This window comes from Crocodylus porosus, unplaced genomic scaffold (assembly GCF_001723895.1).
Source record: "Crocodylus porosus isolate Cpor-Errol unplaced genomic scaffold, CroPor_comp1, whole genome shotgun sequence".
Classification (NCBI taxonomy): Eukaryota; Metazoa; Chordata; order Crocodylia; family Crocodylidae; genus Crocodylus; species Crocodylus porosus.
In genome coordinates, this window is record NW_017728886.1 from 174998795 (window position 1) to 175025622 (window position 26828).

General features: G+C 39.7%; 1 protein-coding gene across 5 annotated transcripts in view; it reads left to right on the top strand.

Annotated features, from left to right (window-relative positions):
• The window catches only part of CDH19 (cadherin 19), a 92664-nt gene that overhangs the window by 41835 nt on the left and 24001 nt on the right, over positions 1-26828 (top strand). For all 5 annotated transcript variants that reach the window (XM_019545363.1, XM_019545353.1, XM_019545340.1 and 2 more), the window contains 6 exons: positions 4692-4811; positions 5394-5558; positions 7398-7582; positions 9546-9799; positions 13253-13389; positions 20741-20862. In XM_019545363.1, coding sequence (XP_019400908.1) covers positions 4692-4811; positions 5394-5558; positions 7398-7582; positions 9546-9799; positions 13253-13389; positions 20741-20862 — 983 coding nt within the window. The remainder of the gene's footprint in view (positions 1-4691; positions 4812-5393; positions 5559-7397; positions 7583-9545; positions 9800-13252; positions 13390-20740; positions 20863-26828) is intronic.

Sequence of the window (26828 nt, forward strand, 5' to 3'; positions counted from 1 at the left end):
CTGCATAGCAACTGAGTCTGCTCAGAGCTGAAAGTGGGTCAGGGCTGATTGACAGCTCCTGAGGTCATAGAAGGGGTAACTCAGGCCCTGTATGGAATTTTCCACTCTCAATCAAACTGAGTTCATGCATTGGCAGCACCTATACTTAAAATTTTGCTCCAACAAATATGACTACACATTTGCTTAAATTTTAATATGCTTTCACAGCTTGCCCATATTTTCATCATTTGAATTTTATTAGGGTTTTATATGCAAGTGCCATAGTAAATGAAAAGTGTATCAGTAAATGGACTCTTCTGGGAGTACAAGACTATGGTTTTCCCTTAGGCATTTGGTATGATTTTACATAAAGTTCCTCACATATAGCAGTTACATTTCTACAAACGTAGTATATTTGATAGAGTGATTAAAAGTCACCTGCAATGATATATCTGTATTTAACATTTTCATATATTTGAAGCCCCAGTTAGAAAAATGAATACATATGTCCCATATAATTCTCCAGTAGCTTACCTAATATGCTGCAATATGTAAATGACACAGTAATGGTTTACATCATAGTTCAAAACTAAGGCTACAAAATCAAAAAGGAAATCTGAAATGGCAGTCAGGTGGGAAAAAAAGCAGTTTCTCTAAGTTAGATTCTGCTGTGGCATAAAACAAATTTATTATGCAGAAGCAATAGTTTCTGAGAACATAAAATACGTTTTTGATGTTGAAATGCCTATCAGAACTGCACTTTGGACAATGTTCGAAGACTACAAGCATATTCAGTTAATGTTAGTCTTCAGTATCCCAAGGTCAGGGCCATTGTCCTTTAAATATATCTATTTTCACATAAATGATAAGTCTCATAAATGGTATCATAATTCTGAGCAATAGCCATTAGACCATTTCAGTCCTGTAACATCAGGGAACATCTTACAAATGTGTAATTTAATCGGTACAAAGTATGTCTCTTTATGTGCTCTTTTAGTTTTTCCCTAAGCAAAGAAATCCTTTTTACTTGTTTTCACGTTAAAAACATAATATTAGCAGTTGCAGCTTTTTGTAATTGTTGCCTAACTGCCTAGGTCAATGTGATTATTGAACCATGGCTACATGCAGGCAACTGTTTGCTTTTCTTACTATGGGTTAAAGTTCATAAAGAAATAGCTTTCATTTGAGGTAAGAATTTCAAAACTGGGAAGGAAAGTACCTTTAGATATAGTCATGAGATAATAGTGCCCTGCCATCTAGCACTCAGTCAATATTTAATTCAGTAGTTACTATCAGGATTGCAAGATTACCATTCCCAGGAAACCTGAGAAGCCAATTTCCCCCAAAAGAAATCAAATTCTTTCACGTTCACATTATATTCAAAATTTGAGGTTCAGGCTGGAGAGTAGCTTTTGCTCCTCCCTTGTGCCTGTTTTCTTTTTACTGGATTTCTACTACTTTTTTTACTTTTCCTATTGTACCCAAGTTCTGGTCTTATTTAAAACCACCTAAATGTCTCTTAAACCATACCCTACAAAAGCCAATAAGCAACCAAAGGGAACTTGCCACAAGGATAACATACTTTATTACAACTTCAGATGTTAATTTCCAGCACCATTCATAGAATATAAAACAGAACACATGTACACATGCCCCTGACTGCGCGGTTGTTACTGAGGAGTCCTGGCAGTACATGACATAGCATCTCATGTAGATACGTCCACAGGAATTTAACTAAAATAAGGACCATAAGGCTTTAACATCAATATCTCAGTCAGGTAAATAACCTATTTTTCTATGAATTTAAATCCCTGATCTGTTAAATAAAATCCCATAAAATGGCACATATTTGAATTTTACTGATTGCAGTTTTGTTCCTATCCCAGAGATAGCATCAGTCACATTTCTATCAGTTGGATTATCCGAAGTGGTAGCTTTCTTCAACATTATCATGTAATTACTTCAAAAGAATGAATTATTTTCATTATATTACTTAGGGTGATTTTCATATGACTAGTAGCTAACTTGAACAGATCTCTGGTGACCTTTAGTTTCTAGACAACGCTTTGTTTTGAGTTGAGTTTAGTGCCCATGTTTTCTTTATTCTTTAGTCCTTTTTGAAAAATACATTTTGTTGCTTTGGAAACTTTATAATTTTATAATGATTGATTATAATCTGTCAATTTACCTTAAAAGGTATCTCTACTGATAGATGTATGTAACAGTAGCCTGATATTAAAGTAACGTTCTGAGGTTTGTATTCTGCCATTGTTCCAGATACACTTAAAGAAAGTCAAAGGCAAATGAATATCTATTTCCTCCAGACTAGTCAAGTTGTAGAAGGAGTCTTTACTCTTGTGACAGGGGGCCATCTCAAAGCCGACCATAGTGTCAGTCCATCCACATGTCTAAGGCAGTGTGCCCTACCTAACTCCTGTTATGCCTTTGATGTAATCAAATTGATGTTTCTTAGGCAAGAGGCTACTCATTTAATACCCTAATGCCAAGGATGCGATACACGGCTCCAAACCTTCCCTTTAGCATGCTCCATGCCTCATAGATTGTATCCAAATTACTATCCACTATTACTTCCCCGGCCCTTTAACTGAGCCACACTCAACCTCTGGCCCAACTTGACTTCAGGCATCCTTAAGTGTGCCTGGGATACATGCCCCCTCACTGGGGTCTCAACTGCAACTACTTTGGTCAGGCAATGTGCAGTCCATCAGTCCCCCTAGAACCCTACTCTACATGGCTGCCAGATTTCACTATGCCCCCTCACTGGGACCACTGTTACATCCCCCCACTGTGGCTTCTGGGCCTTATGCCCCCCAGGCCTCTGGTCCCTGTAGGTGGACCTCAGCCCTGTCCCAGGCCCCACTGAAAGGGCCTGGACCCCACTTCAGGCCACACTCAATGGACCTGGGCCCCTGTGCTTTTCTGTCAGGGTATGCTCCCCTAGCCTTTGTCCTCCATAGAGTACCTGCAAAGCAGTGGGGGCTAAGGATTTCTGGCATTCCACACTTGCCTTTCACTGGGGAGGCACAGGTGTGGCATTTCCTGGAAAATGCCACGCCACAAGCAGCCCTATCACACCATCCAACTCCAGCAGTGTATAGTTTTACGTCATTCCCTAGGACCAGGAACCTCCTCCATCCCCATAGTTTCAGCCCTTGCCCTCCAGGTGTTTTGGAAGCAGCAGTATTCTGGCCAGGAGATGTTGTTCCTTCAGCTCCCTGCAGCACCTGCCAGTTTTACCGCTCAGGGCCTGCTCTTATTTTCCAGCATCCAGGCCCTCCTCCAATCAGGTAGCCTCCTGATGGCCATGTGACTCTCTGGGATTGGCACTGTTGTCACCTGCAGGCTGCTCTTCTGTCTGCTCAAGCCCTTAAAGTGACAGGCACCAAAGGTGCCCTGCCACAACTCTGATAAATTTCTAATAGATGTTTTAATATCAAGAGAGCAGTGTTTATTTAAGCAACGTATTTAGAGAACATAGTGCATTTTAAACCAGGGCCCCCAAATCTCTGGAGAATTTTGTCCAAATATTTTTCATTTCAAAATGAAGATTCAGGTTGACTGAAACATGTCATGACTTCAGGTCAACTTCACCAAACCAGTTTAATACAAATCTTCTAAAGAAACCAAAACATTTCATTTCTTTAATTCAAAATGATATTTCATTGTAAAATTTACTTCAACTTTATTTTAAAACATTTTTTACAAAAGCTCATCACAAATATTTCATTCTACAGAATATTTTATTTCAGCTTTTGGGCTTGTCAAAGATTTCAGAAAAAAACAAAAATATTTTCCCTCATTTATCAAAATTACTATCACCTCAAAATGTAATTGTCCCATTTTAGTTATGATAGGTAATAATGTGTTCATGTTGGAAAGTCATAAGAAGGTGCTCTTTCTCCTGTTGTTCCTTACATGAGGCAGGTGAGAAATAATGTTAAAGTCATCATTATAAAATAATTCTGTTGAGAAATATTCCTTTTGCAAAGATACCCTCATTGACAGCTCCAGGAGGATCCTGCCAATTTTAGATCTAGTACATAACCAACTCCCAATTAAAGATGAAATTATGTTCTGCAGATTGATTTTGCTGTTTCTTTTGTAGTAGGGACAGCTCATTAAAAGACCAAGAATATACAAAAAACTGCTATCAAAATTTTCTTGTATTTCCTGGCTTGTTAACTTGTTACCAGTTTATTTCTTTCAACCATGCTTCAAGCCTGCTGTTGATACAGACTTTTTTGTTGTTGTTGTCATATGGAGAACTTTAATAAAATATCTTAAAGCATATTCAAGGTGGAAATCTCTTAGTTTCCTATTTGTATAACATAAATTAGAAAAGCCAGTGAGAAAAGACAGTACTTACAGTTAAATAATAATTCCATTAAAATTCACGAGATAGTGTTTGGTTTAATCTAAATTAGAGAGGAAAAAGTAATTTTCTTTTTCCTGTTTCTGTGCCCATTTTTGCAAGATACAAAATTTCCCTCCTATCAATAATTAGACACTTGACATGATTTTAAGAAAGGTGCTCTGTGTAATGATGAAATAATATATAGTAAATTAAGCAAATAAAAGGAAAACATTATACAACTGAGCAAAAGAGAAATAATTTTATAATGGTTAAAATCCAAGATAGGTTTATTAGTTCATTTGTATGAACTCCTTATTTATATGCATTTGCTTTTCAGGTACTTCTGTTATACAGGTAACAGCCACAGATGGAGATGATCCTTACTATGGATACAATGCACGTCTGCTTTATAGTATAATTCAAGGGCAGCCCTATTTCTCTGTGGAGCCAAAAACAGGTATCGTTATGTATACCTGACATTTATTCATGCACAGAAAATATCTAGGTACCAGTGACAGATTTGAATAAACAGTCATCTTTTTTTCTCAGGACAAGGACAAATATAATTTTCTCAAATGAACTCATAATCCTACCTTCTTATGTCATTGGCCCATAATGTTGTCTACAACTGGTATTTGAATGTCTTCAAATTTAGGGCTAATCCTATTTCATTCAAGGGAAAACCACCCATTAATTGGACTATTTCTGAATCAGGTCTTTAGGGGTTATTTGGAACCACTGGGCACAACTCTATGAGCAGGAACATGCATTTCTGGGGACAGCTAGCAACAGCACATATTTACACTGCTGCTAGGTGTCCCTGGAGAACATTCTGCATGTGTGCTCTGGAGCACTGCAAGTTGCCTTGGGTGGGGTTGGGGAGGCTGGGGCCAGCAGCCATACCTGGAGTATCATGTGCTTTGTGTCTAATCAATTTGTACAATAAAATACTGAACCTGATTTTGCATTTAATTCATAGCTAAGTAATGGGGGGGGGGAAATGTATATTTAAGTAAGTGTTGATTATTGTATCTTTCAGGTGTCATTAGAATTTCTTCTGAAACGGATAGAGAAACTCAGGAGAAATACTTTGTCATCATCCAAGCCAAAGATATGATTGGGCAAATGGGTGGATTTTCAGAAACAGCAACTGTAACTATCAACCTTTCTGACATCAATGACAATGCCCCTAAATTTCAACATAGTGAGTAGAGGCCAGGGATTTTAACTAAGGTGGGGGAATTTTAACTAACTGGGGAAAAATTAAAAACAGGAGTAAACCCACTACAATTTAGATCAGGTCTATATTTTACCTAATATGTCATATATTTAAATGAAAGATTAATAAACTAATATTTTTTCTTCAAAAAGTAGCTCCTATTAAAAAGCTATGAGTTCAAGCCAATACAAGGTTACATTACTACTTTGGCATAAGAAGTACCAATTTTAGGAATACCTAAATAAAGTATTTTTTCACTGGAATGTATAGAATGCTTTTTCTTTATTAAGTTGATATGCTGACAACTGTAAAATTATATTTTTCTAAGTCCTTTTTTAACTTATTAAAGGGAAGCACCGCTGCATTGCCTTCTTTCTAGTACATACCAGGGGGGGGAAAATGTTGCTTAATACAAAAATGCACATTTTAATAGTACTTTTCCTAGGAAAAGTTTGTGTGATTCCACATGCACATGTGTCTATATAAAGAGAAGGTTTCACATGTCTTGCTTCTGATACCTTGTGGGTTCATTCCTTTGAAATGAATTATAATTTTAAAAGAGTAGAAAACAAATGATTTCAGAATGAAGTGGTGGGTAGGAAATAGTTTTGACTTTAGTAGTTACTGTAGGTAAATATATTTATGATATTGCACATTATAGATTTGTTGTAGATTCATACAGCCTAATTCTTTTAGATTTATAACCAAACTTTTCAATAAAATTGGACTTCCTCTTCTCTTCCTCATTATGTCCTGCACACTAACAGTGAAAAAGGCAGTGGAGACCAACCTCTGGCTGCGTTCCCTACTTCACTGGTACTAAACCTTTTGGCCTCATGGGCCAGATGAATGGTGTGGAACTGCTCTGTATGTTAGATCTTTTGCTGTGTTGGTGTGCAGTGTTCAGCCTTGCTTGCCAGAACCAGGCCCCATGCCACCCTGACCTGGCATGCCTAGATCAGGCCTGGTGCCACCTCAGCTCTACCTTCATCACCCCATCTAGCTCACAGGGCCAAGCTATCCAGTCCTCTGGGCTCCCCATGGATCTGGAAATGTGGCAGCAGGGGATTGGCAATTAGTGCTACCATCAGTCCCCCACCAACACATTTTTGGACCCATTGGGAGCCGCGCAGGAAGCATGACATGGCTCCATTGACTGGATATGGCCTCACACCAAGGATTGAGCACCCCTGCCCTACTCCTATTTTACTTTCCTTGCAATGCCATAGAATGCTAGTCATACCACCTTTACATAGGAACAAGGATAACTCGGCTTCAGTTTGAACACTCCAATAGGAGTCTCAGGGAACAGTTTTCCCAGGTGTTACTGAGCATATGCATTTTCTTCAGCAGTCTGTCTTAAGGATGCCTGCTGTCCCCTAGCCCAATTGGCTCAACCTTTCAGTCCCATGAGGCAGATGAGTAGTGCAGGGCCCCCTGTGTCCAAATCAGGCCCTGCACACCAAGATCAGCTTCCATGTCACCCTAGCTTGGTGTATCCATATTGGGCCCTGTGCTATCTTGGCTCAGCCTCATATACCTAATCTATTGTATAGAGCTATGATATCTGGCTCATTGGGCTTCACACATGTTCAGAAAATTGGCATTTAGAAGATTGATGCTACCACCATTCTCCTGTCACCAAATTGTTGGCCCCCTGGGGGGGTGCAGTGGACTGAATCACCTGGCTCCATGGGCCAGATGTGGCTCACAGGCCAGAGGTTGAGCAACCCTGCTCTAGCTCAAATGTTGCATGTTAACATTTTGGGTTAAGACCAATCATTGACAAAGTTTAATGTGATTGTAACTTTTTATTTCTTTAAGCACTGTACCATATGACTGTTTCTGAAGCTGCACCAGTGGGCACTACCATAGGCAAAATCATGGCAGATGACAGTGACATAGGGGAAAATGCAGCCATGAATTATGTCATTGAAGGAGATGCCTCCTATGTTTTTGACATCATTACAGATAATGAAACCCAAGAAGGAGTTGTTATATTAAAAAAGGTGAGACATAAAAAACCTACTAAAATGAGATATGTCACTAAATATTTTTGAAAAGTAAAAAAAAAAATGCATGCAACGGTTTCTATACTACTATTTCTTGTTTCCTTAGCCACTAATGATGTGACTAAAAATAGGTTCTGGAATAGTGTTGGATAGTTTAGAAAGTATGTTTGTTATTTGGTTTGCTTGCTTGCTTATGGCTAAAACCCAGTGTTAGCACTTAAGCTATCTGGATTCAGTTCTCAGTTTTTCAACAGACTCCTTATATGATTGTGATAATATGTCTTAGCCTCTGCTTCAGTTCCACATTTGTAAAATGGGCAGATTATTATTTCTCTTCTTCAGAGAGTCATTCATACATTTAATTTACTGGTGGCAAAACATATTAACATCTTAAAATAGAACACGCAACGGTGCATAAATAAAAATGATATATTTGGTGAAAACATGCTCAGAAGTCATTGGTTACAATGAAAACTATCCCATTTTATTACTCCCAGAGGGAGGAAGACTGCTTTTTCTTTCCCTGGACCTAAATTGATGACAGAATTCCACTCTAAACCTTGCCAGGAAGGAAAAAGACAGAAAGTAAATTCTTGCATTTAGTCTATTTCCAAGTCATGGAAAGTTAAAAATAAAAGTTATATCATAGACCTACAGAGAAAAAAGAAAGGTATTTATTTAGACTAAGTCAGCACTTCAGTGAAATATTGCAGATTATAGAAGCTAATGTTGCCAGGGATGGATCCAGAGTGGAGGCTGGGGGTGGGGAGTGAGAATGTGGATATATCCATCCTTCTGCTGCTGCAGCCAGCACTTTCCCCAGCTGACCCAAACATAGTGGAAGTTCCAGAGCTGCTCTTCCCATGCTCCAGCCATGGGCTGCAGCTACACAGGGTGCCAGGCTCTGCAAGGGACAAGTGAAGCAAGGAGCAAGTTTCCTCTTTCTGCATCTGCTTCCTGCCACTGCACCTGTGTCACCTATTGGCCAAGAGTAGGTGCTGGAAGGAGAAGCCTACCCAACACTGTCCTTGATTGAAGCAGTCATATGAGGACCCCTAGAATTGCTCCTGCCCTGCTCAAGCCAGGGGCTATGGGGAATGATTGCTTGAGGGGCTTAGCTTGGTTAGGAACAATGACTGCAGCAGGTGCAGAGGTTCTTCTTTCTGCACCTTCACCTGTCCAGTGGAGGACACCTTAGAACAGGGGCTGGTCAAGCACTGGAAGGAAAAACCTGCTTGTTGCTGTTCACCCCAGCCAAGCCTAGCACCTTGCACAGCTGCTGCCCACAGCCACTGTCTGGAGTAGCTCTGGGGCTTTCCCCACCCCTGGGTCAGCCAAGAAGAGGAGTAGTGATAAGTAGATTCCCTTCTTTGTACACTTTCTTTTCTCACTTCCAGTCTGGTCCGGTCCCCCACCAGTCTAAGACCTGCAGCCATGCCTTGCTCCCATCCTCTGATGGTCAGAGGGGGAGAGACACCACATCTCTCTTTACCACATCCTGAAATTCACCATGCATTTTGCTATTTTTCCTCAATTTTGTATTTTTTTTCAAAAAAAGGGAGGCACAACCTGAATATTTCTGCTTTATTGTTTATTAACAACACCTACCTAAAAATAACCTGGTGGTAAATTACATTTTTGTTGGTTTTGTTTTGTTTTCCTTTGTTATTGTTTTTTTTTGGGGGGGGGGGTCAGACTGGATGGTGAGACAAGGACATAACAGAATTGTTTGCTTTTTAAAAGTAATACTTTCTAAACTCTTAATAGTGAAGGCTAAGATGAGTATTTAAAGTGTTTTTACAGTTAAAAAAGGAATCTTGGAAATAATCACTTTTAAAACATCCCCCAAAGTTACATATAACTATTACTAGTCTTTAATCTTACACCAATCATTGATCTACTATTAATTTTCAAATGCTAAGATAAGAAAAATTCCACATCCTACTTTGTTTCTCTACAGAAAGTGGATTATGAAACCAAAAGAAAATACAGCATTAAAGCAAAAGTTATCAACAGGCACATTGATGAGCGTTTTCTGAATGAGGGACCATTTGAAGACTCAACCCTTGTCAGGATCACTGTGGAAGATGCTGATGAACCTCCAGTTTTCACCTCACAGGAATATGTGATGGAGATAGCTGAAGGGTCTGAGAGTGGCTCTTTTGTAGGGGCTGTAAATGCCAGCGATCCAGACAATACCAACAGTCCCATCAGGTACAGACTGTAAAATGTGAATAAATGTGCCAAGGAGGAATGATGTGAAATCTAGCAGAAGACATTTCACAAGGTGTAACTTTAATTATAACTGAGTACACCTACACTATTGCAGGCTATAATGCACATTCATATCCTCAAATCAAAACAGTCTAGATTAGTAAAATTCCATTTCCCTCAAGTTTGGGCCATATTTTGACAAACCCAAAGGAAACACATTTTTGTATGACCATTCTTCATGTGGCCAATAGATAGGATAATGAATCAAATGGTGGCCTTCTGGAGGATAAGGAGCACCAGCAGATCTGTGGTCCAATAGCCAGAATGAAAGGTTCAAGGCCTGGTGGCCTTTGTTGTACATAGCTGCAGATCCATGGGTCACAGTTAGGGTAACCATAAGGAAATCCAGGACAACTGGGACTTCTGGGACACTGTCCCCTCCCTCTCCCCTCTCCCCCAAGTCAATGGTGCTCCTGCAGGCAGTGGTGGTGGAGCCGACTGGGCAGGGGCATGGGTGCAGTCTGGGAGGGGGGCAGAGCTGCCTGGCATATCATGCTGCTCCACCTCCCCACCAGACTGCCCCATGCCTGGGACTCTTGTTTTAATTTTCCCCAACTGGCCAGGACAGGCCTTCAAAATCCAGGATTGTCCCAGCTAAACTGGGACGTATCATCACCCTAGTCATAGTCATTTCTCAGCTAGCAAACTCCAACAATTTTCGTCAAGGAACACTGAGGAACAGAGCTATGTTGTAGGGTCCAGGAGGAGCAGAGCACAGACAATCTCATATCTGAGATCCATCTAGTTTATTGCTGCCCAATCTTCATATCCCATGGGCCAGAGTAGTGGTGTCGGGTGAGTTGGTAGTCCAAATCCAGTCTGTGTGCCCAATTCAGCATGCACATGGCTGGAGCTCAATCTGGTGCACTGGTCCCACAGGCCTTATTGTGGTTATGGTCCCAACCCCATACCAGATACGGCCATCCTGTCCCAGCCCTGCCACTACACACACCCAATTGTGCGTTGCCACCCCATCACCAGTCTTGCATGTTCTTGATCAGACTTACTACCCTGAACCCAAGCCCCGGCTCCAGATGCACTGGATTAGACCTCATCACCTAGCCCTGGACCTCTCCCCAGTACGTATGGGATTGGGCACTCAGTGTGAGCCCTGGCCCTTAGCCCCACATGCCCCTCTTCCCTTGTCATGGCCCCAGCCCCAACCCTGAAGATGCTGGATTAGGTTTTCTGCTTGTGCCTCAGCCCCAGCCCTGTGCACTCAAGATTGGGCTTCTCTTCCCCTACCCAGATGGTCCCAAATTTACTGAATCAAGTGGCTCTGCCACAGCCCAGCTCTCAATACACAGGAAGGATCCTATGAACACTGCTATGTCATCTGGCCTGTAGGGCATGGGCATTTGGCAGTGGGGGAGTGGCGGCAGCATTAATTGCCATCACTCTACCCCCACCAAATTGCTAGACCCTTGGGGAGTCCTGTGGGCTTGATTACATGGCTCTATGGACTAGATCTGGGATTAAGTGCCCGTGACCCATCTTGATGCAGTGGAGCTTCATTAGACAAACAAGTTTAGACAGCCTATAATATAAGCCAAACAAGAGTGATGTGAAACAATCCATTATGGGTAAATTAAGGTAGCAGTGTTTTAATACATAATATACTTTATCTATCCTTAGAGCTTCAAATAATATTCAATATACTGTATATTTCCCATACTTTGAATATTAGTTTGTTTGTTTTTTACTTTAAAATGTATTAATGGATAAAATGTCAGACATAATATATACATTGCATATAATGCATATACATTTTTAAAATCTTAATATCTTTTACTCAGGACTGTTGCACCTGCTGCAGAAGTATACAAGCTTGGAATATTTAGAACTTTTGTAAAATGCACTTGTTCTAAATTAAATTATTTCCATTAAGATATTTGCTGTGATGTAAAAGTGTGTTTATGACCCCTATAAAGCAAAACACTTAGACAAGTACATTGTGCCACTTTGACTTCCTTTAAAATGGAAGATGCTCTTAAAGCATTTACAAGCATTTACACACACATAATATTTATTGGGCAAAGAAGATGTAAATGCATCTGATTTTTAAAACATTAATGTATAATGGGATACTATTTTCTTATCTTAGAGAAATCAGGCTTCATTACTATTATGAATATCTTCCATAAATACCAATATTTAGTTTAAAAAACAGTATTTTTAAAATCTTTCCCAAAACGCCCTTTGAAAACCATATAAAATCATAAACAAACACATTTTGTGTTTGCATGGAGGTTATCCAGATGAATGAAAAATGTTTATGATCTGAGTTATAAATCCCTGAAACAGGGCTTTATACAAGATAAACTGACAAGCTTTTGGCTAAACTGAAATGAATGGACACCCATATATTATGATCGTTCCCTGATTTGTTACTTTGATGATTTTCACACAGGCTGAATGATATCTATAAATTAAAAGTTAAAGGACCATCCAACCATTGGCATTTAATTTCAACTATCAAAGGAGACCAATATGCCAATTTATAATAGAAAGTCTTTGTCAAATGAAATGAAAAGTGGAGAAGAGGAAAATTATTAAATATGGGTATTACAAACAGGACCAATACAGGTCTTATGAACAGAGGTTTAGAAGTTTTTCTTCCATAAAATAAAATCCTACTGTGCCTTATAAAACTAGTCAGTTATTTTTATTTACTTACTCTTAAAAAAATAAAAACTCCCTGTCATTTTAACCTTTACCTTCAGGCTTCAATCATTGCCTTCTCTCAGTTTCTTATATGTGGTTACTGATAGAAAGTAACTATCAATCCACTGAAATTTTGTGAGCACATGTTTGAATATGGCATTGACAGGTTTTTTTGGTAAGGACTGTAACAGTGCAACCTGGAATTTGGCTTACTTGTAGTCATTTCTCACTTTTGGACTCCCCTCCCCCGCCGCCAGATAGGAGACACCTTTATTTTATATAGTTGCCTTTCTTTTTTTGGCTAATGTTCATTCCTTTGACATCATGGCATGTCAGCAATGATAAAATAGATTTACCATTATACCTCTGCTTAGTTGCCTGGGTTATTCATTTCACAAGTGTTACTTTTGCGTTTGCTTTTCAACCAAGTCATTCACCTGCTGTGAGCTTGACTTAGAAATAAGAATGAATAATGCATTTTGGATTCAGTTCACATTAATATAGATCTGAGTCATACTTAGTTTTATAAGAAGAAGAGCTTTGATCTTGGCAGCAGTGAATTTTAAATGTTTATAAGTGTATATTTTTCATGATTTCTGAGTTATGGTAGCATACATTTTACATGTATTTATGCACAGCTCTGTTTTCTCAGCTGACAATAGCTTCATATGTCCTTGTTTTCAGATGGAACATTTCAGTATTAAGGAATTTCTTTACTTTTTGGTGCAGGTATGCTATTGTCCATGGCATGTCTTTAAAGAGATTGTTCAGCATCAATGCACAAAATGGAACAATCATTATAACTAAGCCTCTGGACCGAGAGATAACTGCTTGGCACAACATAACTGTTACAGCCACAGAAGCAAGTCAGTAAGAATTTAAGGAACACTATGTTTTATCTGTTGCATGCACTTAGTGTAATTATCATCAGAATATCGCTTCTTTTAAATACAGAATGCATACTACTTTCTCATTATATTATAGCTGCTTGTTACATTAAGGAGCATTATTAAAATGAGAAGTTCAATGGAAGCAGAGTGTATTAGAGCACTACGGTCTTGTGCTGTTTCATAAAAGATGACCTTATAAAAAAAAAGAAAAAGAAATTGTAATAGGATGGAGACTCTAATGCTTTCAAGTTACACTGAAGCATATGAATTGCTCCCCCGGTGCAAGATCTTATGTTAAATTAGACCCTGGCTAATTTCACACCAGATTTTTGACTAGTGTGAAATTAGCCAGGGTCTAATTTAACACCAGTTAGAAACCTGTGGCTCAAATTAATTCTGAATGTAAGGCCTAAATCAGCTAGACTTCTTGACAGTGACAATTAAATCTGGGAAGCAACCCTTATATAGATTTCACCTGTCAGTTTTGTCTCAAAGTCAAATGCAAATTGCCTCTCTTTGTGTGTTGGGTTATCAGGCTGCCCTGTTTCTGGGACAACACTCTAGCAAATACATGCTTGATAACTTGGAACTGTGTGTGACAAGGCTTGTAAATTACTGCTTAAAATTAATCACACTCTTCATAGGAAAAGAAAAGGTAAATTACATTTGAAGCTATCACTGCATCCACATTTTGCCAAACATTTTAATGGCTAGCACGTGGACTATACATTCAGTGTCTTTTAAAGTCTATTTTAATTGTGACCAATTAAAAGCATGTTAATTAAACACATCCTCCAAAAAGAAATGTCAGAACAGTAAATGCACAGGGGGCTTTAATATAGTAAAGCTCATAGTTATATTTCCTGCAGCCCTCAGTCTGTGTTTGGAAATTGAGTCTTATTTGCTGTCTTGGCTTTCCTGTGAGTTTTGAAACATAAATGTATCTTATTTTTCACTTTATTGGACAGCTGGCAGGTGATATGGTGAAATGGAAAGTATCTCTGGCATATTTTTGTCATGCTTTGAATAGCTTTATGGAAACACTGCAGGATGACTTTGGTAGACTTTTCTGTTTAGCTAAACAATCGAAAAAGGAGAAAACCAAATATTATAACTGAGTGCTTCCTGCAAACAAATAAATGGCAGGGATTTCAACATCAAGAAACATTAAGATTTTTATTGTATGGGGAAAGCCCTTACTCCCCTTATATTCTTTAGGTCTTTAATGATAAGGTCCCTCTTTATAAAATAATATACAAAGTTATTGAAGGTTGCACACATTGGATTGGGTATAAATGAACATGATTTACTTTTTCAGCTCAAGGCATTTTAACACATGAGTATATCTCTGTACACACAACATTTCAGATTATATTCTGACCCTACTAAAGTCAAAGGCAAACCTCCTATTTAACCTCATTGGTATCAAGATTTAACTTCATAATATGGGTCAGATTCTGAAGGTTGTTATCATTCCTGTGCAGCAGTCTTCTAATATAAATTCAGTGGAAGATTCCTTTGACATATTGGTATCTGCACCATATATAGGCACCTAGGCAAGACTGGAACAGGAGTGCAGGAGGTGTTTGTGTAGCAGCAAATGATTTCTACCACCTTTCCTCAGTATAGCGGGTGACTATTCTAGGGCAGAGCTTCTCTCTGCCAGGTTCCATTAAGAACTACAAATAAGTAGCACAATTTATAGCTACCCTTTAGTAAATTTGACTTGAAGGTTAGTCCTGAGATTCAGGGAGCCAGAACCAGCTGCCTATTCACCCTTCTTGTCACACAATGAGCAGAGCTATAGTATAAGATTGAATCTAGCTGTAGGTACTAATCTGCACAAATTTAAACATAAAAAGTAGCACTTTAACAATTTCAATGGAAAAAGAAATCTCAATCCTATGTGACAGTAATTATTGGTTCAGAAGAAGAAGATAGTTAATAGCCAGAATGTTTTCCCACATTCGCTTTCTGTTAGTTGAAGCATAAAATGCCATCCAGTAGCCCTGAGAGAATTGCTGATTAAGTCGTAGTATAACTTTGATTTTATTGTCTTTTTGGCTGTTCAGTGATACAATTCACTACCAGTCATAAGCAAATTTACCACATAGGCCTCATCTACATTACACTTCAGGGCTAAATACAGACAATGAAAAAGCCTGAGGCTGAATCAGTTCAATCTTTTCATGCTATGTAGACTGGATTGATAAGCAAGTGAACAGACATTCACTTTTGATTCCAGAAATGTATCCACATGCCTGCAGTGGCCCAAGCCAAAAGCTGGGGAGTGCTAAAGCACACATCCCTGCTTGGTTGCAGCAGACAGCTTTGGGACAGGCTTGCCTGCCCACCTTGTAAGCGGGGGTAGAGGTTCTAGAGGAGGTGCAAAGCTTCCTTGGATGCTGGGGGACCATGAGTTAACTTGAATGAGGGGGTGGGATCTAGAACTGAAGTTCAATAAATTAATTTAACCTAAATCAGTTAAGTCTGATATGACATCCATCCAGGTTTATCTGAAACCACTTTTAGCCATTTTGAAGGTGGTTTATGTGCACTGAATTTCTGTTGTGTTACAGATCTGAACCAGTTTCTGATCACTTTTACCAGTCTATGTGTAATTTCTGTCTCTAGCTGAGATGTGATTAACCTGTGACTCAGCTAGATGTACAAACAATTAACAGCAAGATAAAACAGGGAATAAGACACAAAATTATTCCACAAAAATATGCAATAACTTTCTAACTCATTCTTATCGCACCATTAATTGAACATGTGGCCAGGCACTTCCCTATAGCTAAGAACCCCATCAGCCAAGAGGGCTCCCAGCCAGGGAAGCACCTCATGTGCTGCTGCAGCAGTGAGCTCTGCAGCTGATGGGTATTTTTATTTGTAAACTACATAGCCAACCCTGACACAACAAAAGACTGTCCAAACAAATCTACTTATACTGCATGTCCACCCAGCAAATAAGGCGCAGGGGCTACAGTGTAAAAGTATTTTTTAAAGGTGATACATGTATATTGTTTTTTTGGTTTCATTTCTTAATAATTAGTTTAGTCAGTGATACCCACACTTTCCCAAACAGTTCTTATTTATGCTGGGGATTAAAATGAGAAATGTTATCCCCCCCAAAAAAAATCTTTTGGAAAAGACATGAAGATGTTCAGATAGGGATCTATGCTAACATACTTACTAGGGAGGCCAGATAATCAATGGGCATAAATTAGCACAGCTCTACTATTTCATTGGAAGCAGGTTGATTTTGCCAGCTATGGATCTTTAGAGCCTTCTGTTTTCATGGTAGTTACTTTTGATACCATTCTGTCTGGCAGAAGACTCCTAAGTTTTTAGCTCAGTTTCTACAAGATCTGTGTGAGCAAGTGCTTGTTGCAGGTGAACAGTAAATTATACGTTAAAAAGAAGCTTTAGAAATGATCTGCATGGTCCATTTGGCTAATTTACCTGAGTAGAGAAAAAAAGGCTATAATGAAGGGTTGTTTGTTTGTCTTCTATGACAATTCTTTCAGGTACCTGCTGGTCTGTTTAATTGGGTGAATTTCTGACATTCAACTTTTATTTGGAGTCATTGGACTATATGTTATGGTCATTCTATTAATGGGAAATCATCTTCCCTATGGCTTTGGAAAGCCTTTGTATTTTAAGCATGTGACTAGTTCCATTGGCTTCAGTGGGAATACGGTGCTTGAGTGATGTGCTGTGTTAGGGCCATGTATACTAGATATGTTTATTAGAGTCTTTGCAACACTTGCTTTCTCTCTAAGTGTGGTCTGATCTAGTAATCTGCAAAATATTTCTGAGAATTTTTGTCCTCACTCCCAGTAGCTTTGAGGCATGCCTTGAATCTTTAATAAAATTAATAGTAATATTTCTTTGACCTGATCAATAGGTTTTTGTATCATCAAATTATTTTAGTTTAAAATATGATTTTTATTGAAATAGTTGCACCATTGGAAATCCCTCCTGAGAATGTAGTACTATTGTAACTAAAATACTTTAAATTGATAAAGCTTACTCTCCTTTCTATATAGGACTAAACTATACTAGCATCAGCACTGCTGTTCTTGTATAGCTATGTCCACACTAGAAAGGTCAAGTAACTTTTTTTATGGCAGTCTGACTTTTGTGAACAGATAAGACTTAAAAATTAAACCTTTAAATCAGTATAAATGCTTTGAACTGAACCATATCTAGAGATCACAGTGATCATTTGTACATATGTGGAAAGTCCGTTTCCTTTCCCCATTGCCAAAATGTGTGGTTGAAGCTAAGCCCATAAAGTGAATGCATTGCCCCTCATTCTGCAAAGTAAATTTCTCAGTTTATGGGTACCTCTTAAAAGCTGGTTTGTACATTCACTCTTTAGGGTAGAGATGGCTGTATTTTTTGAAACAGTGGGAAATTTGGTGATATTAGCTTTTGCTGAAAACTCTTAAACATTAAATGTTTTAAAGGGGAAAAAATAGCATTTTTTGAAATATCTTTTTGACTAGTTCTAGTGACATCCTAGTACTCCAAGCTGTTCAGCATAGACACACCTCATTAAATTCTGTAGAATTCTTTGCAAGACAGATGTCAGTCTCTACTGATATGCTTATAGGATTTCACAGACATTAGGGCTGGAAGGGACCTTGCGATATCATTGGGTTCAGCCCCCTGCCCAAGGGGCAGGAAGTCAGCTGGGATCAAATGATCCCAGCACGATAAGCATCCAAGTGTTTCTTAAAAGTGTTCAGAGTATGTGCTTGCACCACCTCTGCAAGGAGTTTATTCCAGGCTCTGGGGACTCGGATGGTAAAAAAGTGTTCCCTTATGTCCAGCCTAGAACAGTCTGGGAGGAGTTTGTGACCGTTAGACTTTGTCTTCCCTTGGGGTGCCCTGGTGAACAGACTTTCTCCCAGTTCCTGATGCACACCTCTTATATATTTATAGGCTCCCACCAAGTCACCCCTGAGCTTTTGCTTCTTTAGGATGAAGAGTCCCATGCCTCTCAGCCTCTCCTCATAAGGTCTGCTCTCTTGACCTCTGATCATGCACATGGCTCTCCTCTGGACTCTCTCAAGCTTCTCCACATCCTTCCAAAAGTATAGGGCCCAGAACTGGATGCAGTACTCCAGCTGCAACCTCACCAAGGCTGAGTAAATTGGGATGATGAATTCCTGGGTCTTGCTTGAGTTAGCTGGCAAAGCAAAAACAAAAAAACCCCAAAAAACCCATCTGGCTTGCATCTACCAATGCATCTGTGTCATTGCATTGGTGGCTCATGTTCATCTTGTGGTCAGCCATGACCCCCAGGGGTTGCTTTCAGTCATGGTGTTAGTGAGTGTAGCACTGCTAAACCTATAAGTATGATGTGGGTTTTTTTCTCCTGAAGTGGAGCACCTTGCATTTCTCTGTGTTGAATGCCATCAGGTTTTGATCCGCCCAACTTTTGAGCATGTCCAGGTTGGCCTGAATCACCAGCCTATCCTCTAGTGTGACCACACTTCTCCATAATTTGGTGTTGTCATCAAACTTAGCCAGTCTGCTTCTGATACCCAAATCTAGATAATTTATAAATATAGTAAAGAGTACTGGTCCAAATACGGAGCCCTGGTGGATGCCACTGGTCATCATGTGCCATGTTGATATGGTTCCATTAACTACCACTCCCTGGGTCCAACTATGGAGCCAGTTCCCCAGCCATCAGACCGTAATGTTATCGAGGCTGCATTTTCCCATGAGGACATCATGGAAAACCAAGTTAAAGTCTTTTTTGAAGTCTAAATATATGATATAAACCTCTTCACCTTTTTCAGGGATTGAGGTCAAACTAATTGGCCTGAGTTCCCTGGATGGTCCTTCCTCCCTTTTTTGAAGATGGTCACCACATTGGCCCTCTTCCAATCTTCAGGAACCCCTCCCAAGCACCACAAATTCTCACATATCCTCACCATGCTTTGATGCCAGCCAGCTATTTTAGCAGTCTTAGATGCAACTGGACCAGCTGATTTGTGGATGTCCAGTCTCTCAATGTGTTCCCTCACAAGATCTTCACCAATTATAGGCAAATGTTCACCCTTACTTGGTAATCCTGCATCCTGTCAGGCACGGTGATCCCCTTGAGCTGATGGAAAACCGACATAAAGTAATCATTAAGGGGATTAGCTTTTTCCTGGGTGTCAGTTGTCAGTTGCCCCATTTGGTTTAGCAGTAGTCCAATGTTGCCTTTATTTTTTTTCCCCAGCTTCTCGCATATCTGGAGAAGGACTTTTTATTGTCTTTGATTCCCATAGCCAGTTTGAGTTCAGTTTCAGCCTTGGCTTTCCTGATTTGCACCTTATCTCCTCATTGCTGACTGATTTGCCAGCTTCGCAATGGCAACTCATAATCACTGTCTCCAAGCTTCTCTTCAATCCTCAGGTCACTCACTAGATTATCTCCTTTGGCCAGTACCAGATCCAGCAGCACCTTACCTCTTGAGTCAAATAGAGTTCTTCCATGCAAGTGAGCAACCTTCATGATGGATCAAATTTGGCTGAGTGGTCTTCTCATGAGATGTCAGGGTGGTTGACGTCACCGATGACAACCATACACCGAGAGTGTGCAGCCTCTGTCAGTTCTCTAGCAAATTTGTAGTCAAGTTCCCTAGTGAATTTGGTTGTATATCTTCATTAAACAAATTCAGACTAATTCATAATGTAAGGAATGAACAAATGAATCACATATTTAATATATGACTCATTCTGTTTGGTTGTAAACTATTTTGGTACTAACTGAGGTTGTTGTTGTTATGGTCCTGCAAATTTGCTGGACACGGATTTTAGGGGTGATGTCTTTTATTGGACCACCTGTATAGTTGGGGGAAATCTAAGATAATCTTTTAGGCCAAAGAAAAACACCTCAGGTCCTTGGTGCTAATTTCAATATAAAATATGTATTTGGCATGGTAGATGGCATTTTTTATACATATAATAGTGGAATAGGAGGAAAATAAAAAAAAAGGGAGTCCTTGGACTCTCAGACTGTTGTTTCTTCAAATGATTTGCAGTATTAGAAATGTTCCTTTGTTACTGCTGCTAAGGTAGCTATTTGCATTATTTGCTAAAATAATCTGATGGCATTTGGGGCTGGATTACTCCCAATGATACAATATTACAATGTAATAGGATAGAAATTATTTAAAAGATGTAGTATTATCTCTGGGCATCGATTAGAATTTTTGTTTCAGGTAAAAAAAAAGAGAGAATTTTAAAACCCATCTTCTTGAAATCATGGAATTTATTATTAAGAAACTCTTATTTCTTGATCTCCTTTTTCCTTTTAGGAAACCCAGAACAAATTTCTGAGGCCCCTGTATATATTCATGTTCTTGATGTTAATGATCACGCTCCAGAATTCCCTGAATATTATGAGACCTACGTGTGTGAAAATGCAGAACCTGGCCAGGTAAGAGGTTATGAAGTTATTGTATGAACATCTTGTTCCATTTAAAAATCAACCAGACATTTGGCTTATGATGTTACCAGTGATTTTAATACACATGATTTCTATATTGCAGATACAGAATGTACTTGATTAATTTTCCAAAATATATTAAGCAGTTATATATGTATATAGCTTGAAAAATCAGGGCCCAGAAAGAAGACTGACATTTACCTATATATTATTCCATTATATCTCGTCTAGACTCATCTCCCTGTCTCGGTTTTCCTGTCTTGCAACTTTTGGGAGAGCTAGGATTTTAAAAAGGGTCTGGGATGTCAAGGACATTTCTCTTGCAGTTCATATTTGTGTCATGATTCACAAATACTCTTTTCTGCTCCAGGCTACCTTACTTTAATTTTGGCTATCTGCCATAAAAAGGCCCTTTGCTACTACACAGCCACTTTCTTTATTCTGCCCCAGTATTTTCCATAAAGCTCTAAGAATAAGTTTTAAATTCTTCCGTCAAGACCTGGTTTTTATTCTGTATTTGGGAATTTTCCATTTCTAAATTTTAGCCCCCTTCAGAGGTGTTTGGATCAAACTGGTTCTCCTGAGCTTCAGCTAAACCATTGCTTGGTAAGAGCATTAAAGATAGTGACCATTCACTGGCCCTGATCTGAATGAAGTGAACTACACCCTCTGTCACAAATAGGTGCATTTCATGCCTAGGGAGCAGGCTCCACAGTACCACTGTTTCAAAGGAAAACTTCATAGCCTCAGCCAGAATTGATAAACGATACATACATTTCTCAAAGTACTATAAATTCTTAGCATATTAAATGTTAAAAAGCATATACTAGTTTATTAAATAAGGTATTATACAACATGCAGATCTGCAATATTTTCATATTTATTATATAAAAAATTTGGATGTTAATGTTTCTGACATTACTACTGTTATATGTTAGGTTCTAATAAAGATAAATAGCCTCTGGTCTGCCCCAAATATGGCTGCTTTTCAAAAAACAGGTGAATTAATCTCTGAATTTATATATTATGCTTTGAGATCCACTAGGAGGGAAAACAGTACTGAAAGTAATAGCAGTACACATTAACGAGGGAAGCATCACAACACTTGAATAAGGTTAAAAGTGATATTTCCGCCATTTATACATGGGAGAACTGAAGATGTTAATTCACTTGCTCACCAGCAAGTATATTTAGGGAGCACAGTAAGATATTACTCTTGAAAATAATAATCACCACAGTTAAAGATTGTTACTTTACCTAATTATAAGGTGTAAAACAGAAATTTCACCACTGCTGGACACTGTAAATCTGTATTACCTCTACTTTTTCTATTCCTGTTTTTATAGTGTTCCCAGGTTTTTTTAGACTCAAGGCACCCCTCTTTAGATTGAAGGCACCCCTCAGAAAATTCCAGCTCTTAGCTTTCCCTCATTTTTTGACTACAGAAAAATAATAGAGCAATTTTTTTCTGTTGCAAAGAACTCAGAAAAAGCACAACAGGCCAGAATATTTTTTACACTATTGGATTCCCATTTGTAATTCTCTGGCTTTATCTGTGAATCATGTAAAGGTGTTTGAACACCTACCTGTGCTAATATTGAGTGGCACTCCATGATGTGCTTAAAATGATCTCATGGCACATGAGGATGCTACAGCACGCTGGTTGAGGATCATTGTTCTAGACTGCCTTGTATTTAAAAGGTGTATTCTGTGTCTATTAACTAGGAAAAAATAAAAACTTTATATGGATGTCTATTGATAAAAAATGTTTAATTGATTCATAGTAAACAATAATTCAAGCAATCCAAGTGTCTTCATGAGGTGCTTAGAAATATTTCTTTTTTTCCTCAGACTTCTAGAATTAACTGAATAAGGCCTTGGGATTTACCCACACATTTTCAGTTAGGGCCTTGCTATACCTTACATTGTTAAGATTAATCAGCTTAGTGTTCACATATTCATAGATGTTTGGGTCGGAAGGGACCTTAGCAGATCATTGAGTCCGACTCCCTGCCCTGGGCAAGAAAGAGTGCAGGGGGTCTCCCTGATATGTTGGAGCATGGAAGAATAAGATACCACTTTATTCTTTTTCATTATTTATTTACTGTTATATCTCCCCTGCTAGGTGCATGTTTAGCCTCCTCTTAAAGACCCCCAAGGTAGGGGAGATCACCACCTCCATTGGCAACCCTTACCGTAAAGAAGTTCTAAAAAATCTTGTTCAGCATAATCAAGCAATCGCACCTTAAAGTTACCTGTACAGCTGTAACTTGCCATTAGAGGCTAGAGGCAGGATAAGCTCACTGCTTGAGTAGTGAGGGGTCTGATAATTTTTTTTCCTCCTTTGGAGCCCACTCTGGCCCCTGAACTCCTGAAACCCCTGAACTGCTCATAGCAGCTGGATGTCATTGTTACGGGGTGGGGACCTAGAAGCGGCCGTGATCTCGCCTAGCGCCCTCTACTGTGCCAAGTGGGGTGTTCATGCACCCTTATTCTCGGCCGCCACGTCTTTGATGACAAAAATATTAAGGGAGGCTGCCTTTTCAACCCCTTTGGGCACAGGACCTGATGTATCCCAGCTTGTCTCCCGTCTTAGCGGACTCTGTGAATTAAAGCCTCAAGGGCTACGCATGGCTCCTACCATCCCTAATACCACACCCCAAGCCTCTCAGATGTCCTGGACATTGTCTAGTCAATTACTGTTGCCTGCATGATCGCGGATGTTCCCAGGCCTCTTTAGGCCAAGCCCATACCGGGACCTTCCTGCTCGTGCGCCCTCCTCTCACACTCGCCCGCACCGGGGCCTTGCCCCGCGATTCCTACCCACACTGGGGTCTGTCTCTGTGATTCCTGCAATTGAGGCACAGGTGGCCGTAGCCGTGCCTGGCACCCAAATTCCCCTCTTGGGGCTTCTAGTCCTGTGCGCCCTCCCTGGGGCTTAATGCAAGCACCCTCTGGGCTTCTCACCAGCGCCCACTCTGGTGCTCCTCACCATTAGGGCTCATGTGACCGTAGCTGTGCCTGGCCCCTAAATCCCCTCCCTGGGGCTTCTAGCCTTGTGCGCCCTCCCTGGGGCTTAATGCAAGCACCCTCTGGTGCTCCTCACAATTGGGGCTCAGGTGGCCGTAGCCGTGCCTGGCCCCTAAATCCCATCCTCAGGTCTATGATTTCTATACAGCTCAGGTGGCCTCTGCCTTACCTGGCCGTCCAATGCACTGTGCCCCTTCTTAGGGCTCTGGGGTCAGTGCACCCCTAGGTGCAGTGCCCGCCCCGGCACCGGGGTCCCCACACCGCTGTGGAGCCCCTAATGAGGCCTCCTCCAACCCCTTATAGCCTTACCTAGTCCTCTGGTATAACCACAAAGCAGAACCATAAGCCAATTGGCTACAACTCAAGAACTAAGCCACCTGGCTAAATGTAAGCTCTAAGCCCTCTGGCTACTCATCAATCTAATCCCCTACCCGGGCTTTCTCCTCCTAGTATCCTCAAGCCAAAGCTGTTCATACCATCAAGCTGCTCTAGGCTGCACCCTCCAGTAGAGCTCCTTCTCCCTTGAATGTTAGTGGGGAACTGCCTGCTTGGCCTCAGCCTAAGCTGTTTATATAGGCCAGGCCCTGCCCCCTTCCGGTCAGCTGACCGACCTGCAGTTGCCTCGGCAGCCAACACCTGTAACTTTTCTCTAGGAGCAGGGCACTTCACTGCCTTGCGACACACCTTCCCCCTTAAGTTCGAATCCCACTAGGAGTGGGGCACGGAAGTGCCCTGCGACAGCCATCAGGTATGGAGTGTGGGGCTTGGTGCTGCCCAACCAGCCTGGGGTTTCACAGAGATGAGGAGGAGGCTGGACATCTCACAGCTGTCTCCTAAGCTCAGTGGGAGTGGAAAGTCCTGTCCCTGTACCCAAGATGCAACCGAGTTTTACTAAAGGGGTTCCTGCCTCTGGAATTTAGTTTCCCCCTTGGTCAGACAGAGGTGGAATTAGTATACTTTCAGCTAGGTATGGAAAACATATCTATAGTCTCTGACTTTTCAGAGGTGGGGAAAAGTATTAAAGGAAAGGTTAATTTCCTGTGGGCTTCTGAAGACCATCTTATAATGAGTGAATACACACACACAACAAATACAATATTTACATAATTATCTTGTATTTTCAAGAGCATGCAATGGCCAAATTTTGGAATCTGAAAGAGATATAACAGTAAATAAACAATGAAAAAGAATAAAGTGGTATCTTACTCTTCCATGCTCCAACATAGCAGGGAGATAGCTCCTAGCTAAGGACAATGCTTATTATTTTTGCCAAAAACAAGATTATGAAAAATTTTCTGTCTGTTTTCAGCAAATGCATTTTGCTCTCACTTTCCCTTTGCTGTCATTTTGTGAGAATTACAGACATCTTTGGTTTTGCCTCTGGAAGCCAGTCAAAGAAGAGAATTGCATTTGGGTCCTTGGGACTATCATCTGGAAAGATAGTTTGACAATAAAAATGAATGTAAAAGAAGATGGGTATTTTTTGCCAACTGTCTAAATCCATCCATCATGTTTAGCAGGCTTTTTGAATGGATTTTTCATTATCCATTTTATGTTATAGTTCTGTACCCTCCTATAATCCACACATCAGCTGAAAAGCCATGAATGTGGCTTCCTTTTGCACATTGAGAAACCACTTCCACTGCTCTACCAGTATTAAATACATTACTTTCAAAAAAATTTAAGCATCAAAGGTGCTCTATAAAATAGAATGCTATTCTATTCTAACTATTGCTAGCATCAGATCTATTAGTAAACTATCTGGATATTGGATTCTTTTTGGACTCGCATTGGATCTTGACCTTACACACACATACACTATATATGTCTATGGCCATATATGTGTGTGTGTATATATATATATATATGTATGTAGAGAGAAAGTGAGAGAGAGAGAGAGAGAGAGAGAGAGAGGGAGATATGCATCTCTATAAAGAAAGAAACAGTAGTCTTATCCACTTTAGGAACAGGTTGACATTAGATATTCCTTTAGGAATAATGTTTGACATTATTTCTTCATCGTTTTTGCACAGTATCTACAAAGTCTTTTGAATCTATAGCCGATAATGTGAAGACATGCTCAGCAAGCAGAATGAACTAAATAACACCATAGACATCATACCAGGAATGCATTTGGCTCAGCAAATCCTACTCATAATTAATTAATTAATTGAGTCCGACCTGAAAGTACATTTCAAGAGCTTAAATATGCTACATAAAATATCTTTGTGTGATAAAATAAGTGATACAAGTATCCAGAATGTATCCAGTTGTATGTATGATAATTTCAGATGCTATGTGGATACTAGTCTTTCTGCATATATGGCAAGAAATGGATTTCAGCTGAAGAAAAGTTGCACTGAATTCACCTACATTCTGAATTAGTGTTGTCTTCTTTAATGTAGATTTATTCAGGCATAAATTCCTATAATTTTAAGATCACATTGAAATTGATGTTAGTTTATTTGATAATTTACTTATCAGATTGAAAAGCAGTGACTACGTATTCTGCCCCTTAGAGATCATAAAAATATATATTTACACTTTACTTAGCATATAAGATAGTCAGCAGCTACATACATGAGTGAAGAGTATATATATGATACTAGCTCTCTATAAAATGAACCTCTGCCAAGAAAAATAGGAGGATTAAAGAATGTCAAGTTGTATAAAAAACTGGACATACATGTTTAAAGCTAAAATCGAACAACTCTTAGGAAAACATGAGCCTGCAATGCGATGCTGCGGCTAGTAAAGCGACCAAAACGCTGGCTTGCATCCATAGATGCTTCACAAGCAAATCCCGGGACGTCATTCTCCCCTTGTACTTGGCCTTGGTGAGGTCGCAGCTGGAGTACTGCATCCAGTTTTGGGCTCCACAATTCAAAAAGGATGTGGAGAAGCTTGAGAGAGTCCAGAGGAGAGCC